The 20,094-nt window shown below is 59.8% G+C and overlaps 1 protein-coding gene across 6 annotated transcripts in view; it reads right to left on the reverse strand.

Moving 5' to 3' along the window:
- Positions 1-3,788: 3,788 nt before the first annotated feature.
- Positions 3,789-20,094, reverse strand: part of SPTBN2 (spectrin beta, non-erythrocytic 2) — a 42,029-nt gene continuing 25,723 nt past the window's right edge. For 5 of the 6 annotated variants that reach the window (XM_069066440.1, XM_069066442.1, XM_069066441.1 and 2 more), the window contains 29 exons: positions 19,823-20,010; positions 19,626-19,743; positions 19,319-19,477; positions 18,915-19,217; positions 18,540-18,693; positions 17,583-18,453; positions 17,045-17,182; positions 16,069-16,825; positions 15,426-15,628; positions 15,160-15,250; positions 14,474-14,620; positions 13,149-13,412; positions 12,772-12,996; positions 12,493-12,582; positions 12,074-12,343; positions 11,847-11,977; positions 11,405-11,609; positions 10,942-11,316; positions 10,470-10,714; positions 10,248-10,386; positions 9,873-9,957; positions 9,405-9,601; positions 8,942-9,096; positions 8,776-8,851; positions 8,630-8,680; positions 8,237-8,457; positions 7,202-7,375; positions 6,682-6,724; positions 3,789-4,610 (listed from right to left, as the gene is read on the reverse strand). In XM_069066440.1, coding sequence (XP_068922541.1) covers positions 4,377-4,610; positions 6,682-6,724; positions 7,202-7,375; positions 8,237-8,457; positions 8,630-8,680; positions 8,776-8,851; positions 8,942-9,096; positions 9,405-9,601; positions 9,873-9,957; positions 10,248-10,386; positions 10,470-10,714; positions 10,942-11,316; positions 11,405-11,609; positions 11,847-11,977; positions 12,074-12,343; positions 12,493-12,582; positions 12,772-12,996; positions 13,149-13,412; positions 14,474-14,620; positions 15,160-15,250; positions 15,426-15,628; positions 16,069-16,825; positions 17,045-17,182; positions 17,583-18,453; positions 18,540-18,693; positions 18,915-19,217; positions 19,319-19,477; positions 19,626-19,743; positions 19,823-20,010 — 6,309 coding nt within the window. In that variant the 3' untranslated portion in view covers positions 3,789-4,376. The remainder of the gene's footprint in view (positions 4,611-6,681; positions 6,725-7,201; positions 7,376-8,236; positions 8,458-8,629; positions 8,681-8,775; positions 8,852-8,941; positions 9,097-9,404; positions 9,602-9,872; positions 9,958-10,247; positions 10,387-10,469; positions 10,715-10,941; positions 11,317-11,404; positions 11,610-11,846; positions 11,978-12,073; positions 12,344-12,492; positions 12,583-12,771; positions 12,997-13,148; positions 13,413-14,473; positions 14,621-15,159; positions 15,251-15,425; positions 15,629-16,068; positions 16,826-17,044; positions 17,183-17,582; positions 18,454-18,539; positions 18,694-18,914; positions 19,218-19,318; positions 19,478-19,625; positions 19,744-19,822; positions 20,011-20,094) is intronic. The other variant, XM_069066443.1, reaches the window with a different exon arrangement.

Here is a 20,094-nt window from a genome sequence, read left to right on the forward strand (position 1 = left end):
TGTAGTTGCCTCATGTCTGTCCAGTCTGGCCCAAATCTCATCTCCAAGCTAAACTCCTCAAACTTATCTATGCACTGAAGTCACAAGTTAGCCTTGGTTCCCTTACATCCATCCGGTCAGCCCTGACAATGGCAGCCCTACCCTTTAAAAGTAAAAGCCTGTTCCCCCTTTCACTTGCAGGTCCCCTAAGGATCCTTGCCTGCTGTAAAGCGTATAATAAACTTTTTTTAACTCTGACTCCAAGTAAGGCTGAGCTGAATTCTTTCCAGACTGAATCGCTGGTTCTGGTCTTAGATAAGATCAGAGTTCCTGCCGAACCTAATAGCCATCTCTCATCAACTTCACCCTGTTTGCTTCAGTTTCCTCAAGGAGCTGGAGAAGGAAATGGCAAAGCACTCCAGCATCTCTGCCAAGAAAACCCCAAAGGTCTGTCAGGACTAACAACCACAGTCATAGGTCATAGACTTAAAACTGAAACGTAGACCCTTTGGGGCCTTATTGTGCTCCAGAAAGCGTGAGGAGGCAGATGAAGAATCCAGTGGGATCTTGGGAGGCACCAAGAGAGGGGCCAAGCTTCCAGAAATAAGGAGGCAATGTGCCCATGGGATTCCAGCCTGGTCAGACCCCTTCTGCAATATTCTGTTTGACACTGGGAGTCAAGGTTTAAGGAGGCTGCTGAGGAGCTGGATGGGTGCTGAGAGGAAAGTGCCTGGGTGAGGAAGAGTCTGGAGGCCAAATCAGTGGAAGATCAATTGAAGGAATTGGGGATGTTTATCTTGGAGAAAAGAAGGCTGGGTGGGGGTGGGGGTGCGGAAGTGGCCTTAATCTGCCTGTGGGTCACTTCTGTCTGGCCCTAGGGGGCAGAACTGGGAACTATGGGAGGAAGCTATAGAGAGGAAAATTGAGGTTGGATGTCAGGAAGAATTTCCTTTCCAGAAATGGGATGGGCCACCAGACTTGGAGCCAGATCTGGGTTCAAATGCTGCCTCCTACACTTACTGTACATGACCTCAGAGTGTTTGCTTACCCAAGTGAGATGATAGTGGCATAAAAATGGAACTGATTCTGACTCTAACCTAACCCTTCTCAGAGGACGGGGTGGTCTCAAAGCCCCCTTTCTGATGCAGTATGCTGAGCAGATTTGGGATGGCGGGAGGTGGCAGTCTCTGCCATCCCTCTCCTGACCCTATTCCTTCCTGAACACAGTGCCAGCAATCACTGCCTTCACTAAGACCTCAGGCCTCTGCTGGCCCCCTTGCCCTCGGAGCCTGCTGCCTCCTCCACCTCTAAGGACTTCTCCAGGTGTTCTCTGCTAGCTCCCTTCTGCCCTTCGTTGTCCCTGTGTTCGTGGAGCCCCATGGCTGATGGAGCAGGTTCCTCAAAACCCCCAGGAAGGAGGTGTTCTGAGCCTCATCAGCCCACGTCACAGATGGAAAAATGAGAGCAGAGGTGAAGGCACTGGGTCAGGACCCCACAGAAGCAGCACTAAGGTTCTAGCACTGTCTTGGACAGACTTGATTCATCCAATTGGGGGGCTTGGATTCTTTTTTTTTGTTTTTTTTTTTTTCCTTTTTGGAGGGCACTTGGGGTTAAGTGACTTGCCCAAGGTCACATGGCTAGTTTTTGTGTTAAGTATCTGACGTCAAATTTGAACTCAGATCCTCCTGACTCCAGGGCCAGGGCTCTACTCACTGCGCCACCTAGCTACCTCCAGGCTTGGATTCTTAAAGGCAAAAGTGGCAGGTGCAGATTTGGGCTTGATCTAGGAAGACATTCGAACACTGGGGCTGCCCCCAAGTGGAATGGACTGCCTCAGGAGGTGGTGAGCTCCCCACCCCAGGAAGGCTTCAAGAAGTTGCTGGATGACCATTTATGAGGAATGCCTCCTCACTTAGGGTGTGGCATAGTGCTGCAGAATAGAAAAGAGTGCTGCAGGCTTGGGAACCAGATGGCTTGGGTTCGAGTCTTGCCTCTGGCACCTACTACCTGTATGACCCTGGGCAGACCACAAAGTCCCTAGGCTTCTGCTACCTCATTTAGTGAGTGACAGGGTAGAAATCAAGGTCCCTACCCACCTTGGAACTAGGGGACTGGGGCAGAACCAGGATTGGCTGCCTCTGAGGTCCAATAGCCTATTTTTACTTACATTTTGTCTTCCCCATAATGTATGTTGCTTGAGGGTAGGGACTATCTTTTGCCTTCCTTAGTCTCTCTAGTGCTTACCACAGGACCTGGCATGTAGCACACACTTAAATGTTTGTTGGTCAAAACTGCCTCATTTCAGCTTGACAGCCCTGTGAGAGAAGTACCATATTATTATTCAGGTTTGACAAATGAGGAAACTGAGTCACAGAGAGGGCAGGTGGCTTACCCAGGGCCACAGAGCTAATCCTCAGGCAGGATGATTTGAACGGAAGCCTTCCTGCCCCTAAATCCTTAACTGACACACCCAATAAGATCATTTCCACAGACAAAAGAGAACAGAAAAGGATGCCTTTGGGGTTAGGGTGAGAAGCTGGGGGGGGGCCCCTTGATTTTATTTTGGGAAGTCCATCCGTTCAACCTGTTTTTTTCCAAAGCTGCCCTGGTTTCCAAGCATTCTCCTGACCTGTGTTCTGTGCTGTCCCTTTTTAATGCTTTTGGACCCTCTTTTCTTATTTTTCCATCCACAATCCCAGCATTCCACTTTGGTCACAGTGGATGGACCCTCAATGAACATTATCACTAGCTCAGGGAAAGTGATTGTATTTGCACATGTATGTGTGCGCACACTCCCCCTCCCCATGAACCCCCTCCCATCTCTTTCATCTTCTCTTCTTATGGGAGAGGAGGGAATCTTGCCAACAGCTCTGGCCCCCTTGATTTCAGCATGCCATGTGAAGGCCCCAGGGTGGCTGTATCTAGGTCACACATGAAGGCAGGGGCCCCCATGCAGGGGTGAGTCACGGTGCCTGCCTTCCACTTGCAGGACAGACAAGCAGGGGTCGGCCAAGGGGGGTGGTTTGATTATTTCTGTTCAGCCAGATTGTGGGCTCAGATAGATGGAGAAGCTAGCCAGGCTTGGCAGCCCTGTGCCTGTCCCTACCTGACCTGGGATTTTCCACCCACACCTGAGTCTGGACCAGTACAGACATGCTTTCCAGGTGGCTAACCTAACTCGTGAGTGCTATATGCTTTGCCATCTTCCTGCCCAGGTCTCCAGCTCCAGAAAGACATAATGCTTCTACAAAGGCCCCCATCTTCTACACAGTTGCCCACCAATTTGCAGTCTCTAGGGGCTGCCAATCATGGGAAATGTCAGGCTCTGGGGCCCCAAGATCAGAAAGCCAGCCAGCCTTCCTACTTCTAGCCTGAATTATTCTGCACAGATGGAATCTCGGGCACTGGATGACTTCACCCTATGGGTCTGTGAATTAGAACTTTGGTCTTTGTTAGCCACAGTTCTGGCTCCAGACATGGGACCTCTGACCTCTAACAGCATGGGAGGAAGGGGAAGGGGGATAATTTCCTGGGTACCACCATGGAGGGAGTCATGTTCTAGTGGGGAGTAGGGGTCTGTGGAGGATTTAGGGATGAGGCATGTGGGGTGAGGAGGTACACAAGGTGCTTGGCATGGCCCAAGGCTGGCGAAGTCAGGGTACCAAGCCTGGTTCCACAGTCCTCACCCATGTGCCCAGAGAGGCCCAGTTCTGGCCACTGCCCTGAAGGGGAGCACTGTCGGGAAATGTATCAGAAATTGAGACAAAAACCCAAGAAGAAAGGCATCAAAGTACAGAGGAGACCAGGGGCACAAAGGGAGCTGAGCAGTTTAATCGTGTCCAAGATCCAACATGGCTGGAGACCCCAGCGAGGAGCCTCCACCCCTGGGAGCACACAGGGCGGCATTTCAGGGCTAGAGGAGAGGGGAAGGAGGGCAGGGGGGTGGGCACGTCAGCATCTCCAAGGCCTGGCTTCAGCTCCAACATGGTCCTGCCTAGTTCCTAGGGGACACAGAACCAGAGGGAACCTAGCTGTGTTGGGAGAGGAGAGCCCTAAGGTGGGGCAGAGTGGGGTGGCAAGGCCCCATTTGGCATAGGGCTATGGGGGGGGACTGTCCCAGGCTCCATGGGGCAGGGGAAGGGTTGAGGTCTGGGGAACCTGAATGGAGCCAAATGGATGAGGGGAGGAGAGAGGATGAACTGGGGGTTGCCTGGGCCCCATCACCAGTCTGGAAATTAAATAGCATAAGAAAAGGCCGCCCTTGGAAACCCTGGGCGTCTCCAGTCATAGTTCCTGGGGATGTTGCGCAGCTTGGCAATGGTCCCTGGCAGCAGGGGGATGTCCTGGCGCCAGTCCCCAGGGGCTGTCCTGGTGAGGTCCAGCGTGGCGGCCTCTGCCTACTTGTTCTTCTTGAAGAAGCTGAAGCGTTTTTCTCGATCCCTTTCCTTGCCCTCCTTGCTGCGCATGACGACGGGCCCCTCTACGCTGGCGGGGGACACTGGGGGCATGGTCATGGCCCGAGTCATGCCCCGGGAAGCACTGGGCACCGCTGGCTCCTCGGGTTCTGCGGAGGCTGGAGAGGCCGCAGCAATGGCCGCATTCACCACCCGAAGCCACGAGCTCATCTCTGCCTGTGGGAGGCATAGGTCAGAAGGCTTAGCAGGGCCAAAGGCCACAGGCACAGGATGAAGAGTAAAGCAAAGGCTGACAGACACCTAATAAAGCTGCCCCCCAGACCCAGTATCCTAACTTTCTTATGGGCCCCACTGAACAATAGCTGTGTCCACACTTAACCACAGACAGGCCCCCAGACTCAACACTGCCACTGCTCCCCCTCCTACCTTCCTCATCTCTACATCACTGCCTCACCACGAACAGCAGGTGTCCACGAGATGGGGTCCCACTGCCCCAAGACCCATTTGCCATACTTCCCACAGAAGCAGCAACCACATGCATCCACTCTCAGACAGCACCGCAATACTCAGCCAATGAGAAAGCAGCCTGAGCAGGACGTGGAGCCCAAAACAGCAGAGAGGATTTTCCCTAAGTGGGCGCCTGTGCAGTCCTGGCAAAAGCTGCCCTTCAGCTTATTCTAATATCATTTCCATACACAGCTGCCCCACCCACAAAGGAATTTTCTGTATGTGCTGTGGGTAATTGCATGCAGAGTTTCTTAGAAGCCAGGACCCTTCCTCATCACCTAACCTTGGCCAATCCCTCCTGCCTTTAAAAAATTCCCAAGTTCTGTTGTTAAGCAGCATCATCCCGTGATGCATTTGCCTGCGATGTCTTACTAGGTTGCTGGCTCATCTTGGTGCTTGGCCCACTGGAGGCGCCATTCCCATAAATGCCTATACTTGGATGAGAGGCGGTCTGACTGAACTCTTGGAGACGGTTCCACCACAACACACCATGAAACCCAATAATTGTGAAAAAAATCTGTGACTGAGACATCGCACAGAAGTGACAAAGAATGGACTGGCCTTGTGGTTCTGCCTCATGGCTCACAGGCACCAACAGATCATTTGCAAAGGACCAAAAACTGGAAGTCCTTTTGCAATGATTTCAACCGCACGGAAAAGCCAAAGAATTGCGAAGTAAAACCTGTCTGAAGTCTGACTTGGCCTGGAAAAAACATTAACCAAGACGAGAGAACAGCGTGGTTGGGGCAGGGATAGAGGCCAGATAAAGGTGCCATAGCTGAGACATGTGACTGAGGGCCGAGAGCTAAGTGGTGAAGATGGGAATGTCTTCCAAAGAATCACAAATGCTCACCACTGTGGGAAAGTCTGCTGTGCATCAGGCATCAGAAATGACAATGCCGCAGCTCAGAGGCTTCACCTCCCACCTGGCCGATGACAGAAAGTTTGCACGGGGCGGGGGGGGGGGGGGTGGGGGGGGCCTGGGATGGTGAGAGAACAGACCTTCTGCCTGCCCTCCCGGTGGGTGGGGTTAGGGATCATTAGAGAAACCAACCCAAAGCTGGAGTGGTGCTCAGTGTCCCTTGCACAAAGTGCAGAGGCCTCTGTGGGGCCCTGAAGGCCCTCCACAGTCTGGCCCGCATCTCCCTGTGGGGCCCTGAAGGCCCTCCACAGTCTTTTATCCTTCATTCACACGCCTCTCCCTTCTGCTCCTCACAATTCAAGCTGCCTGGATGGTCCCCATTTCAGACATTCCATCTCTAAGCCCTGAGCTCCCTCCCAGGCTCCATTAAAGGGCTGGCTCTTCCACCAAAAAGGCTGATTTGCCCCTAGTCCTCCAGCCAGAATGGCTGCAATGACAATCTATGTATTCTGCACTTCCTTATCTGTGTTTTGGTGGCTCCCCCTCAGCAGAATGTGAGCTCCTTGAGGGCAGGGACTGATTCTTTTTTAAAAAGTCCTCAGTGCCTACTACAGGCTTGGCACATAACAGGTGCTTAATACATGGTTGGTGAACTGAACTGAATGGGTCACAGTCTGCAGTGCTGAAGGGACTCAGCCACATCGTTGAGATCACAGAAAGAAACATTTTTGTGACTATTCTTTACGTTAACTAGCAGTGCATTGCAAATGGGTGATGAATCCTAAGAAATGGGACACACAGAGCACAAGGGAAGGGATGGAAAGGCAGAGAAAAAGGGAAAAGGGGGTCAGAAGCTGTGGAATTCCAGAGTGTGGAGGGTGGAGGATGAGTGGGTCGGAGGGCAGGGAGTTCGCTCACCTCGTCCTTGGCCTGGAATAAATATTCCTTCCCATCTTGTAAACTGTGGAGAAAGAAACAACCTTAGGGCAGAGCCTGGGTGGGCTGCTTGCCAAGTGGGCCCCAAGGGACGGCTGTCCGGCCAAAAGACTGGAGAAAGCAGCCGAGAGGTGGCCTGGGCAGCCGGGCCAGGTGGGCACCTTCCTGCATATTTCTCAGATTCTGTGAGACCCTGGCATGGGAGGAAGCAGGCGCCCAGCGGCCCAGGCTCTCCCATGCTCGCCCACATGTATGTGCCCTCCAATGGGCAGGTGGGGCAGGCTGGGTTGGGATACACCGACTGCCCTCTCTCCAGCGCCTCTGGAAGCTGGAAGAAGGCTGGTAAAGGGAAGGTCTGAAGCTCTCCTGGGGCTGACCAGGTCTCACCATTGCAAGATGTCTTCCTAGCTAGCATCCCTCACCCACCTGCAGCAACACCCCCTGCTTCTCTGGTCCGCTGGCCCTCACCGGAGACCCCGTGTGCCACAGCTGTTGACCCTACCCCAGCTTGAAGACATGCTTGCGTTTCCGGTAGTCCAGGGCCACACTGCCCTGTGCTCTGGCCAGGCTGACCGGCACCTCTCCATGGTAGGGCAGCCCGATGTTGGCGGCTCGGGCATCCTTGTAGAAGCCAAGGGTGCTGCGGCGCAGGACACAGTACACAGTCTGCCATGACCTGGAGGCACACGGGGCTCGGGTCAGCACGCCGGTCCTTTACCACGGGTGACCCGGGGACGTGCTATCGGCACACACTTGGGCTCCAGCTCTGATCTCTGCCTTCATTTTCATCTTTAAATGTATCTGTTCCTGACTCCCCCCCCCCCAGAGTTCTGAATGGAGCAATGTCCTCATCTTAGACATGAAGAGCCTGGGGGTAGGTGGGCTGCACTCAGGTCCAGGGGCTGTGCCTTCCAAAAGGCATTAATAAGCCTGGGTACATCCAAAGAAGGGTGACCTGATGAGCAGCTGAGGGCCTCTGAAGGCTCCCGGAAACTAAACCTGTGGCCCGCCAGGAGGCCTGACCACCGGCCCCTAGCTGTGCAGAGGACAGGGGACGAGCTGCTTGTCTGGGGCCTCTGCAAGGTTCTTCTTGGCTCTGGGGGTCACAATTTAAGAAGGGCAGCAAGGCTGGGGAAAGGCCTTGGGATCACGCCTGAGACAGAGGACTGGAAAGCTGTTTGAGCATCTGAGGGGCATCATGACAGAGACTTGTTCCATCTGCTCCCCCCGGCTCTGGAGGACAGAACCAGGACAGAAGCAAGAGGAAGAGAGGCTATCTGGGCCTGATCTCTCAGGAAACAGGTGCTGACCCCAAAGGCTGCCCATGGAGGCACAGGGACCTGCTGGTGGAGGGGCTTGAGCAAGGCCAGCTATCGGCAGCTGGCCGTTAGGGTCCTCCGATTCTGGAACTTCTGACTCCACTGTTAGCATAACTACGGCCTCCCCGCCCACGTCACCAGCCCTGTTCCAGGTCTCTGGGGATCTCACTGCCCAGCCCACAGGTCCCTGAGGCAGACTCTTCTCAGGCCCTCAGTACCTGTTGGCTGCCTTCTTGCCAAAGGCCTCCATCTCCTGCTTTCGGCAGAGCAGGCCCTCCATCTGCTCCTGGGCAGAGAGCTCGGGGCCACGAGAGGGCAGCGTGGCAGCATAGGCTGATTCAGATGCCCTGCCCTGGGGCATTGGCGAAGGGGCAGGGCCTCGAGTCCGGTTCTGCCTCTCTCCCCGGGGGCCATTAGCTGCCTCCCCGGCCCCAGGGACCTATGGACAAAGGACGGATCTCAGTCACTGTGGGTGAGACTAGCCTGGAGCTCACAGGAAGCACATCAGCGGGTGCCCAAGAGATGTCCTCCCACGCTCTCCCTGCTTCTGGAAGGCCCTCATCCTCTGCCCCTTTATCCCTGCCCAGGACCCATCCCCAGGGCAGACTCACAGGGCCTTCCAGGGAGCTGCTCTGGGCCAGTCTTTGAGGCTCCGCCCGGGGCTACAAAAACAAGGATGGGAGAGGGAGTGGGGTGGGACGTGGGCAGGCAGGTTAAGGACCTGTGGGGGGCCGTGAGCCAGGGTGCAACGGCCTACCTGTGAGGACTCTGTGTCAGTGCAGACGCCGTTGACCGCGACCTGCTCCCCAGAGGATGTTAGCCGGGGGTGGGTCCTGGGAGAGCCAGAGATGCCCCCGTGACTGTCAGCCCCAGGGCTCCTCTCCCCCTCCCCCACCTCCCCCTGCCTGTGCCCTGGCTCTTACCCAGCCTGAGAGGCCTCTGGGGCCCTCTGGCCATCCACCTGATCCCTGGGGGGAGGCGCTGCTGGGGAAACTGAGGCCGGAGGCTGCCTCTTCCTCCGCTCTTCCTCCTCCTCCTGCGCCCGCTGCCGTCTCTGCAGCTGCTCCTTCTCCTCCAACTACCAGAAAGCCAAGAGTGCAGGGGGTGAAGACCACGGGGGCGGGGAAAGAGGGCTTAAACCTGGGGCTCTGACCTGGCTGCACCACAAGCCTGAATGTTGCTGGGCCTCTGGCTACTTACTGATTAAGGATGAGAGGCCAGAGGAGACGGCTCTTTAGTTATCATTTGGGGAAGTAAAAAGCAAAGGGAATGAAGGTCACAAGATGCTCCTCCATTTCTACCTGACAGAAGGTAGCTGGGAGGTACAGCAGAAATGGCTGGGGCAGGGGGGACCCTCCCGAGGCCCAGGAGGACCTTCGGGCTTACCGCGGTGAGCTTCTCCAGAGCGCTGAAGCGCTCCTCCCAGGAGGCTGCCGCTTTCTGGAAGGCCTCATGCCTCTTGATGAGGCTTTCTACCTCATCGACCGTGCACCCCAGCTCAGCGCTTCGCACCAGGGGCTCCTGGCTGCAGAGCCAGGCCTCGGCTACGCCGGCATCGCGGCCAAACACTAGCACTTCCAGAACTGCAAGAGAGGGGGTGCCGAGGGGACAGCGTCAAGGGGGACAAGGCGGGGCAGCCACACCATCTTGTATGTGGTGCTTCTGGCTCTGGGACCTCGAGCTCCCAGGGACTCGGTCTCCTCCCCTGTAACTCGAGGGGGCCTGTGTCCCAGTGCATCCCCCCAGGCCTTCTGCTGCCTGAGCTGCCCCCGAGAGGGCCAGGACTGGGCCAAGCCAGTGGAGGGCAGACTGGCGGGGAGCCCCCCTTGTGCCTCAGGGACCGCTACAACTCACCAAGCTGAAGCCAGTCCGCCTTCTCCTGCCATTTGTCAGATGTCTCCTGGCGCCTGGCCTGCAGCTGCGACAGCTTCTCAGAGATCTGGGGGCACAGAGATGATTGAGCGGGGCTCTGGGCCCCTGGGGCCTCAGAGACTGGCTCCAGCCCCACTTCTGCAGGCCTCCCTGCCTGCTCCCAGGGCCATCCCTCCCGTGCCACAGCCCCAGTCAGTGGTCGGGGCACAGGCTTCTTGGGGGCCTGGCCTAAGAGCTTCATAAAGGTGAGCTGACTTATGTCAGGGGATACCAGCCCCCAAGCTCCAGCCAGAGGCTGCTGTGGTGGGAGATGATGGGCAGCAAATGCAGAGCAGCAGAGGGGAAGCCGGTGGTCACCTCCTCAGACGCATAGTGGTTCTTGGCCAGCAGCTCCTGGCCCAGGCGGACGCAGGAGGAGAAGCGGTCGGCTCGGGCCTCGATCTCAGCTTTGATGCCCTGGTGATGCTTGATCATCAGGTCGGCGGAGGACACGTCCCTAGGGAGCACACGGACACTAAGTCTCCTGGACCCTGAGCCACAGACCGGCCCAGGCCCGGCCCTGCCTCCCCTGGAGCTCACCGGGGCCGCTCCTGGGCATCCATCTGCAGGTTCACCCCATCCATCCAGAGCATGAGCTCCCGGACGGCCTGCAGGAAGCGGAACTTGTCCCCGGTGTCCAGGAGCAGCTGGCGCCGTCCTGCTGAGCTGGCCTGCAGCTGGGCCCAGGCCTCTGCCACGGCCTGCATGTGGCGGCCAATCTCCTCCGCCTTCTCGCCCGCGTAGGCCTTCTGTAGGCGGTGGCCATCGTCCTGCACCTGCTGCACCTGCAGAGCCCCCAAGGCAAGGGCTTGTCAGTGTCCCCCGCCCCTCCTGGTACCCGCCCTCTGTCACTGGCGGTATCCTAGCCCTGCCCCCCAGTACAGCAGGAGGCCGAGGGCAGAGGCAAAGGAGCAGGGAAGGCTGGGGTGGAGCCCGGTCCTGAGACGGGCCTTCCTAGGTCCTGCCCTAGGCCCCTCTGGCCATGAACACTCCCCGCTTTCTGGCAGCACACCTGGGCACTCAGGGCCTGGATGTCATGCTCATAGGCACAGTGCCTGCGCTGCAAGGCTTCAGCAGAATTCAGGTCTCTGCCAGCTCCGTCAGGCAGCTGCTGCTGCTTGTGCTGGATCCGCACCAAGGCCTGCCGCGCCATGTGGAGAAAGCGCTGGAGCTCGTGGGCGGCAGCCAGGACCTGGCCCCGAGTGTCCAATAACTCCAGGAGGTCGGCCCAGGCCTCGTTGAGCCCATCCTTCCACTCAGCCACTGTTGCCCGGGCGGCATGGCCCCCAGCGATCAGGCCGTCGGCCAGAGCGTTGGCACCGTCCACCCGCTCCTGACCAATGGTGCTGGTGTCTCGGGAGAACTCTCGGAACTTGTCCCGCAACATCTGTATGGGAAATACAGGCCTTAACAAGACTGGCATTGGCACGCGGGCAGAGGCCCCCCTCCTCACACCCGGCTGCCCCATCCCTCACCGTGACGTGCTCATAGTCCTGGCCCAGCTCGTGGGAAGCAGCCACCACCTCCCGCTCCTGGATCCACTGTTCCAGGTCATCCAGGTCCCGCCGCAGCTGGCACAACCGCTGGTGCTCAAGGAGCCGTCCGCGCCTCTCCACGGCCAGCTCTTTCAGGCTGGCATACAGCTTCTCCACCTGGGCTTGGCGTATTGTCAGCCGGTCACTATGGCGGGGGAGGGAAGGTCAGAGATGGAAGGCAGTCTCCTCTGGGCCCTCGGCCTCCCCCTGCCCCATCTCCTTCAGTCACCATTGGCTGCATTCCGATGGCACTCCCAAGGCCTTCGGTGCCTTGCCCACCCACCCAGAGCGCCAGATTGGCCCGGGGCCACATGGCCGCAGGGAGGCAGAGCCAGGGCTCGGCTCCCCTGGTGCAGGGCTGGAAAGTGAGTCCGCGCCTCACCTCTCCGGATGGTGGCCGTCAATCATGTCCTGGCTGCTGGCCGCCAGCTGGTGGACAGTGTGCGCGTAGTCTGCCAGGGCTTGTTCCAGGACCTGGTGTTTCTTGACCTCTGCCTGAGCACTCAGCTCGTCCTGGGAAAGTGAACGGATGGTGGGGGAGAGACTGAAGAGCCTGCGCCAGGGGTCCCGGGGGCCAGGGTGTGACCTCTGACCCACCCAGGCCCTCACCTTGGCTTTCTCTTGGCCCATCATGTGCAGCTCCTGCTCACCCATCCAGGCCTCGGCTTCTGCCGCGTCACGGTAGAACTGTTGGGCCCTGAGCGCGTCGCGGAGGCGGGCACGGCGCTGCTCCAGCTCCTGGCCCAGGTGCCTCCACAGTTCCTGGAGCTCTGCCACACGGGCTGCCAGCTCTGGCCCCGCCGCTGCCCCCAGAGCCTGCTGCCGCTCCCGCAGGTCTGCGATGCGGGGCTCGTGGCCCTGGACCTCCTTCTGCAATGTCTGTTGGGGGAGGAAGGAGAGAAGCCATGTTGCCATGAGAGCCCCTAGGCACAGCACACATCACAGCCCTCTTCCACCTTCCAGGGTGGGCTCAGCTCGGCTCAGCCCCCATCGCCCAACGCCTCTCTGGAGCCTGGGGACACACTTGCCTGGTTCTTCTTCATGAGCAGCTGGACACTGGGCAGGTCCTTGCCGTGCTCTGTGGAGCTGGCCATCGGCAGCCGCTCGGTCACCCATAGCTGGGGGAGGAAGGGGTAGCGGCATCAGGGGACAGTGGGTCAGGGAGTGGGGCTTCTGGGGCTCTTGGGGTGGAGGCAGTGAAGCAGAAGCTGGTCCTGGGGGTCCGCAGAGGATGGTGAGGCCCAGGGGAGGCAGCCCCCTCCCAATACCAAGGCCGAGGCCCAGTCCCAGGTCCCACAAGGACTCACAATCTCATCTTCCACATCGCGATGGAACTGGTGCTGCTCACGGGAGGCCAGCAGGCGGTTGCAGCGCTCCTTCAGGGGCTTGTACAGGGCCCGGAACTTCTCCTCCACGGCCCGGGAGGTCCTCTCCACCTCTCCTGCCCCACGTTCCTCCTGGGCCAGCGCCTTGGCCTGAGCCTGGATGGCCTCCACTTCCTTTTCCCGGACGGCCATCTCCCGTTCCATCATCTGCCGAGCCACGAGGGGGGCAGCTGTGAGTGTGGGGACCTCCAGGGAGCCGTCTGTGCCCACCCCAGCTGGGGGCAGCCGTGAGTGTGGGGCCCTCTGGGGAGCTCTGTCCCCGCCCTCGGTCTGTGCCCACCCCGGCCCCCTGCCAGCACCTGCTGCTTCTTCAGGAGGATGTTGACACTGGTCAGGTCCTTGCCATAGTCATCTGAGTGCAGCTGAGCCTGCAGGGTGCCCAGCCAACTCTCCAGGGCCGAGCAGCTCTGGGAAAACAGCTCTGCTCGATTGGCATCGAAGAGACTCCGGGCTTTGGCCTGGGTGGTGTTTTCTAGCTCTTCCCATCGCTTGTGGAGGGTCTCCAGCTTCTCCCCTACCAGGGGCTTCAGCTCTGGCTTCTCCGATGTCAGTACCTGCCCTTCCTGGGAGGGGGGGAGGTGTATAGATTGAGGGAAAAATTAGAGGCCGTCATGCCTTAGATCTGAGTCACAGGGATACAGCCTTAACACTCTGTTCCAAACCTCCCATTTTACAGATGTGGAGAGTGAGGCCCAGGCAGCGGAAGACACATGGGGAGAAGGTGGCAGAGCTGATTTCCCTCTAGGTTCTCTAATGTTAGGCCCAGTGAGCCTTCTCCAAACCCCCAGTAGAGCCGTGCCAAGGGGACAGGCCATCTGACCCTTCTGGGGACTGGTCCCAGGGACTTTAAGAGTATGCCTGTGTCTGCCTTTGGCAGCAATGCCAGTTCTCCTTTCCGCCATCCTTTAGGGCCTATCAGCTCCTTCCTTGAAGGACCCTTTTCCAAGCTGTTTGAGTCTCTCTTGACCTCACTCCCACCCCCCAATTTGCTTCCCTGGACTCCTGCATGATGTAGCCGCCAAACCTTCCCCTTCTCCCCCGCCCAAGCCCCGCTGCCTGTCTGGTCCCAGATTGTTTCAGGTGTATCCATCTTGTCTTCCTACTTAGGGCCTCTTAGTCTTCTGTATCCCCCAAACAGCCATCAGAATGCCAAGCACATAGTATTATGTGGTATTATATAACGTATTAAATTGGACCTAACCATGAAATGCCGTCAGCATTGTAGGTGAGGGTTGGGAGATCAGTGAGGGCAGAGGGCAGGAGTGCGTGGCCATGATCCTGGACCAAAGGTGGGACTTACTTTCCCAACATCCCCTCTTTCCTTGATGAAGGAATGAGCATTTATTAAGCACCTGCTGTATACCAGGCACCGTGCTGAGTGCTAGGCACAGTGGACGGAGCCCTGGGCCTCGAGTCGGGAAGGCCTGACCAGACCTGGCCTCATGCACTTACCGGCTCCGTGACCTGCTGACAGCCTTAGTTTCCCCATCTGTAAAATGGGGTAACAGTAGGTCCCGCCTCCCAGGGCTGTTGCGAGCTCCTAATGAGATACCTGCACACCTTACAGCGCTGCGTGGATGCTAGCACTGCCGACCGCCAGAGAAGCCTCTCCCCAGCCCCTCACCTGGTCGATCTTGTCCAGCCAGTCCTTATTTGCCGCCAGCTCGGCCATGAACGCCTGGTGTTTCTGCCACTTGGTGTGCAAGTTTCGAGCCTCGTCATAGGACACGTCTTGGGCCGTCAGCATCTTCTCATCTATCCACAGCGTCAGCTGACCGGGCATGAAAGGGCCATTCAGGGAGAGGGCAGGGTGCCAAGAAGGAGTGTGCATTGTGAGGGAGGGCCCTATGCCAGCCACCCGACGAGGAGATGGGGGCTCAGGGGCTTCTGGGAGGAAGGCCCAAGTACAGATGGGAAAATATGAAAACACTACAGCATGGGGCTGGTGAGGTGGGAGTGCTCAGTCTATGTCTGGAGTAGGAGGCGGAGCTGAGCCCTGACACATACCAGGGACCTGAAGAGGAAGAATGTTCCAGGCACAGGGCACTGGGAGGGCAAATGCCCGGAGGGCAGAGGTGGATTGTCACATGTAGAGGACAGTGAAGAGGCCCACCACACGAGGCCCCAGTGTGTGGGAAGGGGGAGGGGGAGATGTGGGAGCAGAGAGAGGAGGCAGGCAAGGGTGGCCTGGCCGCATCCAGGCTGTGGGGAGATCCCGCTGTGATGGGCAGTGACAGGGGGGCATGACTGGAGATCGGGAGGCTGTTGGGAGCGCCCCTGGGGCTGCAGGCACACAAGGGTGGCACCCACCTCGTGGCACTCCTGTAAGAAGTGCTGACGCTCTCGGTTGTCCCGCAGACGACGGAGGAGCTGCTTGGCAGCCTCCTGATTCTTGCGGTGCCTGCAATGACGGCCAGTTGCCCGTGACCTACTGGCCCAGCACCGGCTGGGACGTCTTTGCAGACAGACCCAGAGCCCGGGTCCCTGGTGTGGCACGGGCCCCGGGCCCCAGGCTCAGCCCCTTGGGGGCCTTTGCCCCGATCCCCTCCACAGCCCCCTGGCCCCAGCCCACCCACCTCTTCTCGATTGAGTCTGCCTTCTCCTTGATCTTCTCTGCGTGGATGTTGCCACCCGCCACCAGCTGATGCCCTGCTTCCAGGAGCCCCCGGATCCGCTCGCCATTGGCATCCATGGTGCTCATGAAATCCTCCAGCTTTTTGATGGCGGCATCGGCAGCTTGGAGGGTTCCTGGCATCTCCGTGTGAGACAGCACATACTCCTGGGGGAAGAGGCAACATCAGCAGCTGCCAAGGCCTCCTCCAGCCTTGGAAACCTGGGCAGGGGCATCTTGGAAAGGGGCCCCTCAAGGGGTAGGGAGACGGACTAATTTCAAGGAAGGGAGTAAGGGGTGGCGGCAGCAGCATGGAATGTGGCCCCTTTGGGTCCCTTCTGATGCTTCTTCACAGATGCTAGGAGGGACCTCAGAATCTGACTCCAGCCCTCCTCCCATTTTGCAGATAAGGAAGCTGGAGCACAGTGGAGGTGACCTGCCCAGGGCCTCCTGACTTCGGTCCTCAAGGCTTACCCGGCCCGCTTTGCCGCCCCTCGTCTCTGCCCCTCATTCTGCCCTGTCTATCCTCTCTCCTTCCTCCCATCCCCAGATCTGTCCTCTTTCCTCCCTCCCACCCCCAGGGGCCTCTGCCTCCAGGGCCAGCTCACCTGGCTGCTAAGCACGCCCTCAGCCTGCCGAACATCCCGCAGAAACCCTTGCAGGCCGTGGGCTTGGGCCAGCCGGGCCTGGCGGCTCTCCCACATGCGACCTAGCTCTTCCCAGCCGGTGCCCAGAGCCTCTAGGCGCTGCCTCAGGAAGACACACTGGGGATCGGCCTGGTCGCGGGTCACCTCTTCGCCCACGGCGCGAAGCCGGCTGTACTCGCCCTTGGCTCGCTCCACCTCATCCCTCAGCGCTGCATGTTGGGCCAGGAGGGCCTCGGCCTCGGGCAGGGTGGCCGGCCCTTCTTCAGAAGCCACGGCCGTCTGAGTACGGCCCAGCCATGCCTGGAAGTCATCCAGGCTCCGAAGAAAGTCTTGCAGCCGCCGGGCCTCACCCAGCGACTCCTCCCTGCGACGCATGGTGGCACGCAGGCCCTCCCAGCCATCTTGCACCTGGCGGAGCCGGGCCTCGATGGCAGGGGCCTGAGTGGGGTGGCCAGCGGCCAGGGCATGTGCCTCCTGGGCCAGGGTTCCCACCCGGGTTCCGATGGCCTCCAGGTCCCGTTCGGTGCCGGCCAGCTTGCGCTGAAGGGCCAGCACTCCCGCCAGATCGTTGCCCAGGCCCTGAGTGGACTCAATCACCTTGATCTTTTCCCTCATCCAGGCCTGGGTCTCTGTGCACTCCAGATGGTAGTTCTGGATGCTCAGGGCGGAGTTCAGGGCTGCCTTCTTGCCGTCTGCGAGGGTCCGGAATTGCTGCCACCTGGGAGAGTGGGGCAACTGTAACATGCCTCTCTTGCCCGAGCAGGCACATTTGGGAATGCCCCTTCCCCTACCTCGGCTTTCACCTCTCCTTTTTGGCTCTGGGGGTTCTGCTTCTGCCCTATCCCTCACTCCCTGCCCATCCTTGCCTGCCCTCAGTCCAAAGGCTCCTCTGTTTGCCTGCTCTGGTCTGCTCTCAGCAGCCCCAACCCTGCCTCACCTGTGGTTGAGCTGCTTCTGGGTGGCAAGGATGCTATCCCTGCCAGGTGGCTCGGCCTCCAGCAGCTGCTGGGCAATGCTATTGACTGCAGTGACACGGGCAGCCAGAGCATTCATTTCAGGCTCCAGAGTCTCGAACCTGCCAAGAGCCAGAGCAGAAGTTCAGACTCCCCTGGGCCTGGCCGCGGCCCCCACCAAGCTCTCAGCCCACTCTCAGGAGGCTCAGACTCCCCTGGGCCTGGCTGCGGCCCCCGCCAAGCTCTCAGCCCACTCTCAGGAGGCTCAGACTCCCCTGGGCCTGGCCGTGGCCCCCATCGAGCTCCCAGCCCACTCTTAGGAACGAGGGTCTCTGGGGAGTCAGGAGGCCCTTTGCAGAGCCATCCAAGGTCAGAGCTGTAGCCCTGATCAGCAGGGTAGGGAGCGGGGAAGCCCAAAGCCCTCATTAACCGTGAGAGGCTTAGCATGATGTGGACCCACTGCTAGGGAGGCCTTTGGGGCTGCAGCGGGGGCGGTCACGGGGCGGTCCAGGAGGGGCTTACCGTTGCTGTACCACCTCCAGGTCCTCCAGGCGCTCAGGTAGGGCTAGCCCATTGAGCCACTGCTCCTTCTCGTCCACCCAGAGCCCACAGGCACTCGCCTCGCTGAGCATGGTGTAGTGTGCAAGAGCGGCTTCCAGGGCCCGGGCCCGCTCACCGGCTCGCGCCTGCAGCTCCTGGTAGCGGCCCTCCAGTGTGGGCAGCCAGCCCTGCACTTCGGGGGCATGGGCCACAGTGGCTGGCAAGGCCGCGGCCTGTTCCTTCAGCGCGTCCAGGGCAGCCCGGTGGCTGCGCATCTCCTCCTCCAGGGCCCGGTGCTGCTTGGCTAAGGCCTGGGTAGAGAACTCGTCATGGCCCAGCTCCGGGCTGGACACCAGGCGCAGGGCATCCACCAGCCACGTCTCCATGTCATGGGCCTCTGCCTGGAACTGGTAGAGGCTGGAAGCCTGGGCCAGGTCCCGGGCCCGGCCTTCTGCCAGGGCCTCAAGGTGCTCCCACTGGGCCTGCAGCTCGGCCCCACGAGCGGCTGCCTGCTTCGCTCCCGGGTGGCCTTCTGCAACCAGCTGATGGCCCTGCTCCAGCGTGAGCCTCAGTGGTCCGAGGCGGCCGCTCATCTCATCTCGGAGGGCTGCGTGCTTGCTGAGTAGCCGCAGAACGCCGGTGAGGTCGCGGCCGGGCTCAGCAGAGGCCAGGAGGTGCTGCTGCTCCCGGATCCAGGCCTCGGCCTCTCCCACCTCCCAGAGGAAGCGCCAGAGGCGGCGGGACTCCTCCAGCTGGGCCCGCCGTGAGGCTGCCAGCTCGCAGAGGCCCTCGTAGTTCTGCTGCAGGGCATCCACACGCTGGGTCACCAGCTGGGGGTCACACGGCTTATAGCCTGGAGAGGGGAGGGACTACTCAGCACCTCTTCTCCCTCCTCTGCAGCCCCCAGGCTTCTCTCCACCGTCACCCCCAGCCTCTCACCTGCCCCGGGGTCACTGAATCGGAGTGCTGAGGCACTGACTGCCCGGACTCTCTCGGCCTGCACGGCGATGTCCGCTTCCACCAGCTCATGCAGCTGGAGCAAATCTTCCACTCCTGCTAAGTGCTTGCCAAGGTCCTGAGACTGCAGTCGGCCCTGCCGGACACAGGACGCAGAGCCTGTCACCTTTCCCTCCTAGCCCATGCCCTTGGCCTGCCAAGCCAGCCTGGGCCTGTCATCCCAGCATCCTGGGGACTTCCCTTCTGTCGTCTCTCACTCCTCTGCCCCTCAGCCATCCCTGCCACAAGGGCACAGGTGGTCAGTGCCCACCGCCCCGGGTCTTCTTCCCTCCCCCGGTAGGTTCTACCCATACGTACCCTCATCTCCTCCATCCAATCCATGAGGTAGAAGAGGTCTTGGAAAACCTTCTGCAGCTCGAGGTTGACGAGTAGCCGCTCGCGCCGGGCCGCTACCATCTGCCGCAGGAAGTCCCACAGCCGGGCCACGTTGTGCTGCCGTGCTGCCACCCGCTTGATGTCATGGTAGCGCTCAGCGGCCAGCTCCGCAGCCACGGCATCCACGGCCTGCACGCGCCCGCTGTAGGCCACGATGTCGGTCTCGATGGCCTCGTGCTTCCGCACGGCGGCCTCCACGGCTGCCAGTTCCAGGCCAAAATTATCCTGCAGGAGAGAGGATGGGGAGGGTAGCCCCTGGTCCCCTGCCCCACTTTGCACATGCAGCCTCCACCCACCCCTGCCAGACCCTCTCCTGACCCACCGACCTGGGCCACGAGGCGCTGATTCTCACTGAGCCAGGTCTCCCGCATGGCGGCCTTGCGGTCAAAGCGGGCGGCCAGCTGCTCCAGCTTTTCCTGGCGGATCAGCTCGGTGCGCAGCGCCAGCTCCCGCTCGTGCTCTGCCTTCTCCAGGCGTTCCCAAGCCTGCGAGGAGCAGGGCCCGGTCAGTGGCAATGGAGGGACACAGAGGGCCCGGGATGTCCCCCGGGGAGCCCCCTGCCTGCGGCGAGCCTCTGGTGACAAGCGCGGGGAGGCGGGTCTGACCGTGGAGGGCCCACGCGGGCGCACATACCTTGTTGATATCTGAGACGAGCCGGCCCTCCCGCGGGGCATACACCTTCTGGTTATTGGCCCGGAGCTTGCTCTGGATGGTGAACAGCAGCACTTCCAGGTTGCCCTTCTCGGTGAACCTGGGGGCGGGGGGAGAAGAGAGGTCGGGCTTCGAGGCTGCGGCCCGCCCGAGGAAGGCGCCCGGCCACCGGGGCTTACTTGGGCGGCTTCTCCACGGTGCGGTAGGAGTTGAAGGACTGGAGCTGGTTCTGCACGCCGCTCAAGGAGTTGGCCAGCTGCCGGTCATTGAGGGTCACGATGGTCTGCTCGATCCACTGAAGCAGCTCAGAGGCCAGACACTCATATTTCTCCACCAGCCGCTCAGCTTCCAAGGCGTAGTCCAGCACCTGGGAGGCAAAGGGGGTCCAAGAGGCCCTTCCTCCAAGCCCTCCCCGCGCCCCGCCAGCCCCTGCGTGCCCTCTCTGGCCAGG

This window comes from Petaurus breviceps, unplaced genomic scaffold, assembly GCF_028583685.1.
Source record: "Petaurus breviceps papuanus isolate PSGF00001 unplaced genomic scaffold, PetGlider_PUasm1.0 90721, whole genome shotgun sequence".
NCBI classification, from domain to species: Eukaryota; Metazoa; Chordata; class Mammalia; order Diprotodontia; family Petauridae; genus Petaurus; species Petaurus breviceps.